This window comes from Phaseolus vulgaris, chromosome 7, assembly GCF_051622355.1.
Source record: "Phaseolus vulgaris cultivar YP4 chromosome 7, ASM5162235v1, whole genome shotgun sequence".
Taxonomy (NCBI): Eukaryota; Viridiplantae; Streptophyta; class Magnoliopsida; order Fabales; family Fabaceae; genus Phaseolus; species Phaseolus vulgaris.
Window position 1 is genome coordinate 49,343,546 of NC_143504.1, and position 14,192 is coordinate 49,357,737.

The window sequence follows — 14,192 nt, forward strand, 5'->3', positions numbered from 1 at the left end:
AAATAAGTGAAAAATAAAATAAAAAATGTAAAGATATTTAGTTAAACAGAAATAGTGATAAAAATATAAATAAAAGTATATGAAAATGGAATGGAAAAAAGAACCAAATCCCACATTTTTAAAAAAATATTTTCATTCCTGGTCCACTCAGAAAATACAAAGTAGTATTATTTATTACAGTACAAGTTAGTTATCCTTGATATTATATATACAAACTCTAAAAAATAATACATCAAAATATTAAAAGGAAATTTTAGAAAAATATTAATAGCAATGTCTATTTCATGCTTATTTGTCCGTGCTCTTGCTCATATAGTCTCATTTACTTTTATATAGAACATGATTATTATAGATCAAAGTTAAAGAAATCTCAATTTACTTTTGAGAAATTTAATTATCAAAAACATTAAAAAAATTATTAAATAACAACTAAATTTAAACATAAAAAAATAATAATTAATACATTAACTAAATTATATAATATTTTAAAAATTACAAAAAATTATTGATATATAAATAATTTCTATTTTTAATAAAATAATTTATAGATCGATATCTAAATACAAAATAATTCAAAATATAAAATAATAATTAATGGTTAAAACATTGGAACTAATTTATAAATTTTTATTAATAATAAAAACTATTTAGATCCTAATATTTGTTAGTTTATAAGATAATTTTTAATTTAATTAATAATAACTAATTATTTAATTTTTAAGATTAATTTTTATTTAATAATTTTTTTTAGTCAAAATATACCAACTTAATTTAATATTATATATATATATATATATAAACGTAAATGCACGTGATCAAAAAATAAGAAATAAAAAAAGGAAAAATTACTTGAAAAAACAATTACATTATCAAGGAAAATGAAAACGTTTAGTAATTTTAAACAGAAATAGATTTTATATTCTAGAAATAAATTATTTTAAACAATTACAGAATTTGTTGGTAAGGAATAAAAATAAAAAAAATAAAAAGAAATGTTTGAATTTATTTTATAAAAAAAATAAGTATCGGTAATTATTCAAACCATTTTATATGTGAAGTGATGAATCATACAATACTATAAATTTATTAAATAGGAACTAATCTTAGAAATTGAAAAATTAGTTATTATATTGACTAAATTATATATTATTTGAAACTACACAAATTATTTGTATTTAAATTAGTTTCTATTGTTGATTAATAGTTTATAAATTGGTATTTAATTAGCTACTAATATTTTAGTTACCAATTAGTTAGATTCTAAAGTTGGCACCTAAAATCTTAGTAACTAATTAGATACTAATTTAAATATATTTATCAATAATAAAAACTAATTTAGATACCAATAATGTTTCTAATCTCTAATATAATCTTTAATTTAGTCAATATAACAACTAATTATTTTTTGTTTTTGAAATTGGTTTATGTTTTATAATTTTCATGTAGTGATAGGCTTTTGCATACCTGTTTTATTCGACTAATGAAGTTTAAACACTTATTTTCAAAATGAGCTCTCATTCTTTAGTTAGTACAAATAATAATAATAGCATGTAATATAATGGTAGAAGGAAGACAAAAAATACACAATACTTTATATTGGTTCGTCTGTCGCAATAAACTACATACAATTATCAATTAACAAATTGGGTTTCAATAGACACACTAATGTTGTGAAATATACTTTGAGTATTCTTTAGACTCATAGTCATTCTTGGCTAACCCCTCTAATATTGTTTGAGCTTGTGGTCGCTCGTGTCTAATTCCTTGAGTATTCTTTCCACAGGTTACTCCTGACTTAACGAGTATTCTTCCAATTCTCAGCCACTCTTGGTTGATCCCATTGAGTATTCTTTTCCAAATTATTATTGATTCAACTATGTATTCTTTCCCAAGTCACCAATGACTCAATCAAGTAGTCTTCCCCAAAGTCACTTCTGACTAAGGTATGAAGTTTGGGTGAGGATATGATTATCGAATCATAAATGTTGCTCTCTATGGAGGGATTGCGCCTTTTGACGAATACAAGGGTAAACACACTCTCCTAATTCGCTAATGACCACTATAATATTCTCCTTAAAACTTTTTCGAATCCCAAAATTTGGCATTTTATGTTCTATGCACAAGGATCTCTCAATTATTCTTCTAAAAAGATTTTTTATGTAGGTGTTAAAGAATATAGCTACTGAGAAACTATTTATGGTCGTTAAGTAGTTTTACCTTACTTGAATCTCCTTTTTGCATATGACAACCTTGAATATGAATATTGTATTAAATGCACTTTATAAAACTTTAAGTATTATTCTTCTATATGCAATATCCTTGATCGTTGTCAATACTCATCTCTCTTTGTAACATAGCATTTTTCACTAACATAAGGAAATAATGTACATTGTAAATGACAAATAGTTGAATCAAAATTGAAATACTCTTTATGTTTTGTATCAGATTGTTATTGAAAAAAACAACTTTAACTAAACTCTTTTACCAATAAATCATTTGTTATGACTTATTTTTCAACTAATTTTTTTTGTAAGCAAATAACATTTTTGCAACATAGCATATCTATGTACACTCTCAACAATCAAATAATTTATTTTTTCTCTTATAACTCTTTTAAATTTGGATATTTAAACTTCGAATTCTAACAGGTTTTTTTTTAAACTTAAAATAATAGTATATCCAAATAAAATAAAAGAGGTCAATATTATTTTATTAAAAGTATAAAATAAATAAATATCATCTATTAAAAATAAGAAGAAAGTATATATTTATTTAAAAATTTAAAAGATGTGAACGTTATTTTCACTAAAAAGTAAAAAAATGGTTGCAGTTTATGTAACCCAAATGATTTTGGTGTACTCCATCCTCTCATTTCTTAGTAACCATAGTTAGGTTGACATGAAATCACACATACCGTCAATCCAACACCCTCATTCATTCCATGCTCTTATCTTAATAACTGGAATTTTTTTATTAAAAATAATTGTACCAAGACTTAAAACTATACATTTGAAGAAAATTCCTCACATTATCTTAGTTTTTTTAATAAATAACTCCTTCAATAGTAACTAAAAACAAAGATTTCATAGATTTTATTTTTCTTTTCTAAAAGTAACAGTTCCATCATTAAACAAGTTCTTAACTATATTAGTTTATTTATAATATCTTCTATTGGGTGTATAGTGTAGTGTTTAAATAAACATTAAATAAGTTTAACTTAATATGAGGGTTTCTATTCTCTAAATAAGTCATTAATGAAAAGATTAAACTGATGGATGAGACCAAGCACAAGGATCATTTACATTTCAAAAAAAGAACAGAACAGCACAATTGAATTGAATATGTGTAAAACGTTACATTGAAAGAAAAGAACTTGCAAACATGGTATGAAAGAACACAGGAAACAAGGTAATATGTCCAAAATTCGAAACTGAAAGAGAAAAGTAGTGAAACCCAGTGAAGAAATTGAATTGAATAGAGGAATGGGAGAAAAAGAGAAAGAAGTAGTAAAAGTGAAGCTGAAATGGGTAGGTCTAAGAAAATATTAATTAAAGCTGAAAAAAAGGATGAAAAAGAATAACAAAGGTCTTCGTGTGGGTCCCACCTTCAAATCTGTGACAGAGACAGCAGTTTCATTTCTCAGTTCCTCTTCCTTTGTGTATTTTGCTTATTTAAACAAACTCCTACTCTTTGTTCTTCTTCTCTCTCGCAAGAGCTACAAATAATATAATATTATGTGTTTTTTTTTCCTCACTTGTTGCTCTGGATTTAATAATACATGTATATGAATTATATATATATTCTCTAAAGTTGGAGGCTTTGTATTCTTATGTATGATGGTTGTGTTGTGTGAAGTCTCTAAGGGAAGCAAAGTTCTCTCTTTCACACCTTTCAGTCTCAAAACCGAGGGAAGAAGAATCTAGGGTTTAACACCACCAAGTTCGTCAAGGTCTGTGCTTGTGCTTTGGTGCTTTTTCTGTTTTTTTTCTTTCTCACTGGAAAATTGGGTTGATTTTTTTTTTTCTAGAAGAGGATATGCTGCAACCTGCGAGGCACCCTCGGTTTGTTCTGATTCAACGGTTGTTCTTAGTTTCGAAAAAGCATGTCTTTTTTTCTTCCTGAGTTGGAATTTTGAAACTTTAACTTGAAATCCTGTTTCTGTGGCTCCTTGTCTGGTGAAAAATGGGATTTTTTCCACCTGGGTCGTTTTATCCGCCACACAAGGCTGAATGTTGGTGGATAAGTGGGATGGTGTTTTTTTAGTATTCTGGTGTAGTTCTGCCCCTTGTTTGGGGACTCTAGTTTTTCTTTTGCCCCTTTTTGTCTGTTTATATTTATTTTATAGAGGCTAACATGGAAGAGGTTGAGCAAGCTAATAGAACAGCTGTTGAAAGCTGTCATAGGGTTCTGAGTTTGTTGTCTCAACCAAGGGATCAGGTTCAGCATAGGAATTTAGTGATGGAAACTGGGGATGCTGTGGTAAGGTTCAAGAAGGTTGTGTCCTTGCTTCACAGTGGTTTGGGTCATGCAAGAGTGAGGAAGCTTGAAAACCCTCAAGCCCCCTTTACACATCAAAGTATCTTCTTAGACAACCCAAATTGCAAAACCAACAACCATCACTCAAAAAATCTGCAGCTTTTCCAAGCCAGCTTTCCTGACAATTCACTTCAGGAAATGGGTTCAACCATTAAACATTCACTCTCTCTTGGACAGCCCTCTTTGGAATTGAGCTCTAGTGGGAAAAGTCCTCTTCACCTCACTCAACATGCTTCTTCAGCTCACTATCACTTCTTTCAGCAACAGCATCATCAAAGGGCGTTGCTCCAGCAGCAACAGCAACAGCAGCAGCAGCAACAACAACAACAGCAACAGTTGAAGCATCAAGCGGAAATGATGTTCCGAAGGAGCAATAGTGGCATAAACCTGAATTTTGACAGCACTAGCTGCACACCAACAATGTCATCCAATAGGTCTTTTATTTCTTCCTTGAGCATAGACGGAAGTGTGGCTAACTTGGATGGAGGTGTCTTCCATTTAATAGGAGCTCCGCACTCATCTGATCAGAATTCGCAACAGCACAAGAGAAAATGTTCTGCAAGAGGTGATGAGGGAAGCTTGAAATGTGGGAGCAGTTCTAGATGTCATTGCTCTAAGAAGAGGTAACACATATTTCATTAATTTCCGTTACATCAAAGGTTTTTATTTTTCCTTTTAATCTGTCATTAATAATTCTGTGTGTTCTCCACAGGAAACATAGAGTGAAGAGGCCAATTAAGGTGCCTGCTATCAGCAACAAACTTGCAGATATTCCACCTGATGATTATTCATGGAGAAAGTATGGCCAAAAGCCAATCAAGGGCTCTCCTCACCCTAGGTTTGTTCTAGCTCTGCTTTCAGATATTTGATTGATTCAAGGGACACCACATGAACATAATTGGGCTTTCTAAACCTTTTAAAGTATGTTGCTATTTCTGACAATTAAGCTGTTTGGTGTGCATTTATGATCTATCTTTCCTTTTACAGCATTGAAGTTAAGTGTGCATGAGGATGATACACTAGCGTGTAGGCCATTTTTTTGGTTTCATATTCTTTAATTTTTAAGTGTGCAAACAGGTTCCCAATATTTTGATTGTATTCCTTTGTCTGTCAGTAATTTGTTATTAGTTGTTATTGAGGTTGATGAGATCGTTATAGACTAGGGGGTGATTGAACTTGTCATTGGATATCCTTATGTGTACAAATCTTTCATGGCTCTTCAATGTCTAGAACACATGTTTGAGAAATTAGTTTAGCAATTTAATAGTCTTGGCACAAACTCCTTCCATAAGGTTCCCTCTATTGTTTGCACCTTATCGGTAACCCGGTGAAGGTGAACCACATGTTTTATGTTTGAGAAAACCGACCTTAATTCCTCCTTTTTAACTTTCAGGGGATACTACAAATGCAGCAGCATGAGAGGGTGTCCTGCTAGAAAGCATGTTGAGAGGTGTTTGGAAGAGCCGACCATGCTAATTGTCACCTATGAAGGCGAACATAACCACCCTAAGTTACCAACGCAATCTGCAAATGCATGAACTATGTGGAGACAAGTCCATCATTAACAAGATCAAGTCCATCATTAAATTTCTCAAAACCTTTGTTTGATTGGCTTGAGTGGCTACTGTACATATTTAAGTGATGCAAGCAGAGAAGGATATTGTTGGCGTAGATTTTGGCTTTTGTTATAGTTTGGCTAACCAGCCGTTTATTTAGAGAGGGTGAGGAGGATCACTGATTAAATGAACAAAGTCTGTAAAATTGACTAGTTTCAATTCCTAAGAACTATTTCATCTTTCTTCAGGCTTTTCGATATGAATGAATAGCTTTTAAAACATGGTACTTTTGTTAAAATTTGGATGAGCCAAACTCAAATCCAAGAGTAAAATTTTCACTTCTCATATACTATTTTGGTTATATGAGGTGTCTCACACACTATTGAGATGCTAGTGAGATGGGATATTTTGTATGACATGATATTTGTGAGTGGTGATTGTTGTAAGAAGATGTTGCAGGATAAGGTAATAAATAATGGTTTGAAAGTTATATGAGCATAGGCCAATTGAAGAAAGGCATGGCGTGGCGCCTGGTAGTGAAGGTAGTGGATGCTAACAAGTTTGGTAACTACAGATATTCCTTTTCATCTACTTCGTAGGTTGAAGCTGTTTTAGGACCATCAAGTCCCTGGATGGATGATAGATGTCGTGTAATAATTCAAAGTTGGACTTTTGAACAGAGGGAAATGAATGGAGCACCCTCCGTCATTTGCATTATCTACATGTAAAGTTTCATTCGGTTTGTTAGTTCCTCTAAGAGAAGTGTATCTTGGCTTGTGGAAGTTTCTCAGCAGAGCATGTGAGTTGTGAGGGGACCAATATGGGCATTCATGCTGGATCATTGTTTTCTCGGCTCCAATACCAACTGCTATCAATGTTATTTCAGAATAAATTCTACCCTCAAATAATAAAGGAGCTTGGATAATTCAAGCTTCAATTACAATTGTACCATTGAATCTTGAACTTGTGTAGGTGTAATGTGTGATGTGAGCTGCCAAATTTTGGAATTACTCTGAGAAGAAAAGTGGAAATGAATGAGGGTAGACTTTTTGTTTCAACACAATGATGATGATTTCCACAACACAAAGTTTGTAGGTTTTGAGAGAAGATGTAGTATGTGATGTGTTTTGCGTTGTGTGAAGTATATGATTGGTGGTGGCGTGGTAGACTAAACCACAATGCTCAATGGGTCAAATCAAGAACAACCACGCAACACACTCGCATTAACCCTTTTTCATTACTTAGACCCTCACGCAAGACAAAACCAATTACTCACACTTTCTTCCTCACTTTACTTTCCTAATCTTTCACTGCACATTAACTCTTTTTTAGCCTTTTAACCCTCACTTCCTTCCAAATATCTTCAATTTTACTTCTTATATTCAAAATTTGTATACAAATATTCCCAGAAATTTTCCTCCACGTGTTTTATCCAATCAATCACAACTGTGAGGTTTATTGTGTTTCTGTTTCAATCAGTGTTGTGTTGAGTGCTTAAGTCTTTATACACACAAACACACACGTTGCACATTAAAATTTGTTCTGAAGCTCTGAGTGAACATTAGTCCACCACTACAACTTGAAAACTAAATTATACAATTGACCACAATAGTTAAATATCCCAAATATAAATATATATATAATTATAACTTGATTTTGTAAGATTAAATTAAACTTAAAAAAAATAATATCAAATTGTATTATAACCAGAATTATTGTATTTCTTGTATGATTAGATCATCTTTAAATATCTTAAGATGCTGAGAATTTGAATCATCAATGTGAAAACTGTATATAACTAACTTACACAATTCTACTAATATTAAATTAATAATTTCTCAGATCCAAGGCTAGATAAAATTATTTTACATCTTTTTTCTTTTTACTCTAATCCATATTTTATACTATATTTAGTTACGTGTAGCTACCAAATTTGATCTATATATTCACACTCTAATTATAACTTATTTTAATTTTTATTTAAAAAATTATATATATAAAAATTAAGGAGTGTGATAATGATTATTCATTTTGACTTTCTTTTGAAGAAAAAATATATACAAGTATAAAATTAGAAAGTTGAATAAAGATATAGACGAGTTTTAAGATAAATAAATAAATGAAATTTTTAAGATAATCATCAACAAGATGTATCAATGTTTTACTTTATGATTAAATATGTTTTTCATCCGTGTACTATAACGTGAAATTGATTTTTGTATCTTGTTCAAATATTAGACCTCTTTTGAACTTGTATTAAGGAAATTATTGGAATGAGTCCTTACCACTATTCTTTTACGAAACATGGACAATATTACAATATCTACGTTAGCGATAAGTCAGCATAATATATTTTAACATCCTAAATCCATACTGAAAATTTGTTTGTCACATAAAAAGAATTGAGAATGATCAATTCCAATAATTTTCTTATAATAAGTACCATGTAAGTCTAAAGTTTAGACTAAAAACAAAAATCATTTTCGCATGAAAGTACAGGAAACGAAGTCCTTGTACTATAACATGAAATTAATTTTTGTGTCTAGTCCAAATGTTAGATCTCCTTTGGACTATTAAGAAAATTATTGGAATGAGTCGTTATCACTTTTTATTTACAAAACAAACAAACAATTTTAGCATGGATAATATTATAATATTATAATATTCACTAAGTCAGCATAATATATTTTAACATCCTAATCCACACTGAAAATCTGTTTGTCACGTAAAAAGAACTCACAATGACCAATTCCAATAGTTTCCTTGTTATAAATACCATATAAGTCTAAACTTTGAAATAAAAATAAAAATCACTTTCGTGTGAAAATGCATAAAACTAAAAACACATTTAACCCTTTAATATCAGAGGTCTACCAAATGCTTTAGATAATGTAAGTAAACCAAGTAAATATTTATTTTATCTTTTGCCATTTTAGAAAAAAAAAGGAAAAAAAAAATAGTAAAAAACTAAAAGACCATCATCCAAAATTGTTTGTCATAACAAATTATGGTTGGTCACTAATGGTGCTCAAAGTTTAATAAAATGTGGAAAAGAGAATTATATAAAGTAAAATGAATTTAAAAGTTATTTGGTAAAATACGGAAAAAAAAATGTATATATAAAATAAGAAAACGTAGTTAGTAAGAAGTATGTAAAAATAGAAGCAAATTAATCTTTTGCTTATAAGCAACCTTTTCCATTTTTTTCTCCAAATGAGAAAAATTATGCGATGAGTCTCAATTCTTTTTCCATTTTTGATGCTATAAAATGTACCAACAATTGAGATTGATTAAAAAAACTCTTGTTCATCCCTTATCAATAATCTCATATAACTTAAAAAGAAGGACTATTCCCAACTTATTAATCTGATTCCGTCCACCTAATTTCGGATATTATCAATCCATTTTATATATATATATATATATATATAATATTTGAGTTTATTGGACATTTATATACTATATTTATAAAAATCAAAACTAATTATAAAAGAATCAGTCTCACTACTCACTAATTCATCTTTTACACTCAATACACTTAACAAACATTAAAAAGTCAAATTTATTTTCAACTTATTTAGTTATACATATATAAAATAATTAATTATATTATAAAAATTATAACATAATTTGATTATGTTATAATATAATGGATTGTATTAATTATATAAATTTTTTAATATAATCAATTATATATAATACGTTATCGATTATTTTATAAAATATATAAGTTAATATACATAATCGATCAGTATACATAATTAATTATAATAATATAATATAGTATCATATAATAATAATAATAAATTAATAATAAAAATTGTAAAATAATAATAGCAATAAAAATTTAATATTAATATTTAAATTTATTTTACAAAATAATAATAATATATAAAAAAGTAATAAAGTTAAATAATAGTATAATAAGATTTTTTAAATAATAATAAACAATATTTTTAAATAATACTAATAATAATAATGAAATCATAAATAATAATACTAATAAAAATAAAAATAAAATTAAAAAGTTAACAATAATTAAAATAAACTTATTAAACAATATTCATAAAAACAATTATTTTATGAAAATATTTTTTTATACGTGTTTACAATGTCAATAGTTCGAAATTCTTTAATCACATGAGTTATGTATATAAATAATTAATCATATTTAATTTTAAATTAATTTTAATTATAAGGATAAAATTGTAATTCTACAAAATGGGTATAATTTTATTCACACTTTAATCATTATCCACTGATTTCATAAAAATTATCTAATTGGGTTTATTTGAGCCTTAGTCGTTATTTATGTTAATTCTGTGCTTTTAGGTAGACCGTCTAATATTTTTCAAGATAGATTATCTAATAATTATGAGGATAAGAATGAAGTGTTTAGAATAAGACCTATATGAAAAAGTTTGGACTTTCTTGAATCAAAATAAAAAACGAAATTTAGGAGAAAAATAAAATCTACAATATTTCATAATAAAATTTTTAAAAAATCTTCTCCAAGGATATGAAAAACAAAGTTACAGTTAAAGTTGAAATCAGAATACAAAAATTCTTGAAAAAAGATTAACTTTGAATATATTTGTTAGTAAGATATACAAGTTGATTATATACTCTTTAAAAACAAACTACTCAAGCAGCATAGTATATACAAAAACAGTAGTTATAGGATTTGTTAATACAACGGTAATGAAACTCAAATATATTGTAACTTTTCTATTAAGGAGTGACGAAACTTGTCTTTGAAGGTGAGAGTACATTTTAAATTATCTTATATATGAAGTCATCTATGTATGTGTGCAAAAAAATTTATCACTTTTATTAGAAAGAGAAACAGTGTCAATACATACCATTTAAATAAATTGAATTATAAAAAATAAACTAATATGTCTAGTTGCATGTGTACCTCATGCACCTTTTTATTAACATGCATTTATTTATATTCAATAGTTTAAATTATTTTTTCAAGTGTCTAGTCAAGATAAACAAAAAAATATACAAGTTTACTTTATCTTTTTCAAATTTACTCATTAAAATTCACAGTTAAATTTCTAATTACAAATTAATTTAAACTCGCATATAATTGTTATTAATTATCCATGTATTAATCTACATATAAAAAAAAATTTCTTATTTTATTACTAAATAATTATACGCACATATATATAAATACATCTTACAACATTATATATATAATATTATTATACATGTTATGTATATATACATCAATATTAATAGTAAAATAAATTTACTTATCATATTCACAATAACTAGGATCTTATGTTAATTTTTTAGTTATAGAATAAAATAAAATAAGCTTAAGTATTTAATGAGCAAAGATGATTATTTGAAATAAACAAATAAATAGATAGGATGAATATGACAATAAGGTAATCCTCTTCACCTTTATCACACTAAATATAAATGACTGTTTTTTCCTCCCGCTCCCTGTTTTTTCCTTTCCCTCCCCTCCATATGTCATCGGTTACCTTTTACAAAAGTAAAAAAAAAAAAATTTCTTGTGCCATCTCCATAGAGTAATTTTCAAATTATGTAATTCAGATATGTATTTGAAAAAAAACTTCTGAATTACATAATCCGAAAACTAAAAAAGACTTCCAGATTATATAATTTAGAAACTAATTATGCATTTGAAAAAAGACTTTCGTATTATGTAATCCAGAAGCTAATTACAAATTTAAAAAAAATACTTGCAGATTACGTAATCCAGAATATTACAGAAAAATATTTTTGAAAATATGAAAATTTATGAAAATGAGAGAAAAAGATATGGAGGTGCATGAATAAACATTCCATATAAATTTGTAGTCGGCCCAAGGTTATTTTCTTTTCCTTTTCCCAGATTTAAAATACAATGCCTCTATTTATAGGTTAATTTTCGTAATTATTATACTAGTGTAATCCAATTTTTTTACTCCCTTTCACAATGTAATTTTGTAGTTTGTTATTTACAGAGTTCTTATTTATAGCTGCATGGGTAGGGGATAAGCTTTGCCACCAGACTTTTCTCTTCCTTTCACTTCTTTTCTGAAATTACTTTTTAATTTTTTTCAAACTTTTTAAATATTTTTTAGATAGTTGTTTATATGACATATCATGATTTTTTTAAATAACAAAATATTTAAATTATCTAATAATAATATAACTCCAAATATTGTATTAAAAATAATGCTGATTTGTACTTTAACAAAACAAGCCTTAATTAACTTAACTGCTCCGACAGGTTATTACAACCCTCTCCAAAACCAGTTTGGCAATTCATTACAATGGATTTCATTGCTGGGTGGGTTGTCCAAATCACATGGGAAAACAATTCTACAGGTAGTCATTGACAGATGGATCAAATATGCTCATTTCTTAGTCTTAAGTGATCCAACTAAGGTGGCAAGTTTCTTCGTGGACAACATTGTGAAGTTTCATGGCTGGCTAACTCAGATCATCACTAATAGGGATCCCATTTTTATGAGTGTTTTCTGGAATGACTTGTTCATGGAGTTGAGTTATTGAAATCCACTGTTTTTTATTCTCAGACAGATGGGTAATCTGAGCCTTAAATAAAGTGATGGAAGGTTATTTAAGACATGCCTACAAAGTAGGTGGATTATTTGAGTTAAGAAAAATGTTGGTACAACACCAAGTTTGATGTAACAACAGAAATGACTCCTTTTGAAGCATTATGAGTATCACCAACCATTAACTCTTCCTTTTTGGTAGGCGATTCCATTTGAAAGCTGTGGACTATACAGTAAAAAAAAATATGAGATTGCCCAGGTGCTGCAGCAGAATTAGCAGAAAAAACAAGATAGGATGCAGCATTGTGTTGATAAAAGACACAAAAAAAGAGTTTGCAGTGGAGGATGGGGTGTGCTTAAAAGTCCAACCACACAAACAACATTTTATTCCTAATGCCGCATAGCCATTTCAATTTCTGAAGAGAATTGGATAGATTGCTTATAGGTTGGAACTACCTGAAGAAGCCAAGATTAATAATGTTTTTCATCTCTTAACTGAACCCAATAGTGCTACAAAGATTAAAGTAACTCTAGTAGATGGCACATCGCTCAAAACCATGAAGCTTTAGAAGAACTTTTCCTTTTCCTAGTAAGTAATTGTCTTGAAATCACCTGAGATAAACTTGTTCTTCTCCATCTCCCACACTAGTATAGGAGGATAACACATTTATGTTTGCACAAATGTGTTTGGTAGTCTCTGAGTCTACCACTTATTTGCTCACATTGGTCACAAGGTTCACTTGTACAACAATTGTATATTCCCTTCGGCTATATTTGCCCTAGGACAATTATTGTTCTTGACATTATGTTTGCACTGAGGTGGCACTAAATCCATTGGGACAAGAAAATTTAAATTTATTTTTCTTCTTATGATCAACTTTTTTCTCTTACCTTTTTGGAGAATGATCGTCTTTTACCATATTTTCCTTAGTAGATAAAGCCTCAGTTCTTGCAACACATTCCTTTATGCTGGTATCTTCAGTGATGATGAGTGATAAGATATGGCAACGACAATTGTTTGTGTCTATGCTTCATTTGTTGTTTGTAGTCAGTTCAGGACTGTGAAAGTTTTTCAATCAAAAGTTCAGAAACGATTCATCACGTAATGCTATGTTCTCTACTTTAATATCTTCGAGCAACTTGTGGTATTCATTGATCCTATATCTTGATGTCTTAAATATTTTTTGCTTCCTTGTAGGAGCAATACACATTGAACAAATAGTTAGATAATGCACTAATAAAGTATGACGACATACCTTATTCGCATGAGTTCATTCTTCAATGTGTTTTGCAAGTGTACTGGAGTTAAATTTAGAAGTGGTAAGAGCAAAGACTACTCCATACATGTTTTATAGAGTAGACACACGTTCTTGTCATCGTCGAAAGTTTTGACCAGTGAAAACTTCAATTTTTGAAACGTCTAGGAAAGGTTTCATAAAGATGGTTTGTGTTGCGACAACATCATTTGGCTTCTCTAAAGTAGAGTTGTTGTCAATGTCCATGTCGTCAGCCATAAGTCCTTAAGATTGTTTGAGAACACACAAGACCAATTTCC

At 28.8% G+C, this 14,192-nt stretch overlaps 1 protein-coding gene across 1 annotated transcript; it reads left to right on the forward strand.

The window, feature by feature from the left end:
- The first annotated feature begins 3,576 nt into the window (after window positions 1–3,576).
- WRKY21 (WRKY DNA-binding protein 21) lies at window positions 3,577–6,373 on the forward strand. The gene is made up of 3 exons (XM_090304268.1): window positions 3,577–5,159; window positions 5,249–5,374; window positions 5,930–6,373. The coding sequence occupies exons 1-3, from the start codon at window positions 4,354–4,356 to the stop codon at window positions 6,072–6,074; spliced, it is 1,077 nt and encodes a 358-aa protein (XP_090160394.1). The 5' UTR covers window positions 3,577–4,353; the 3' UTR covers window positions 6,075–6,373.
- The last annotated feature ends 7,819 nt before the right edge of the window (window positions 6,374–14,192 follow it).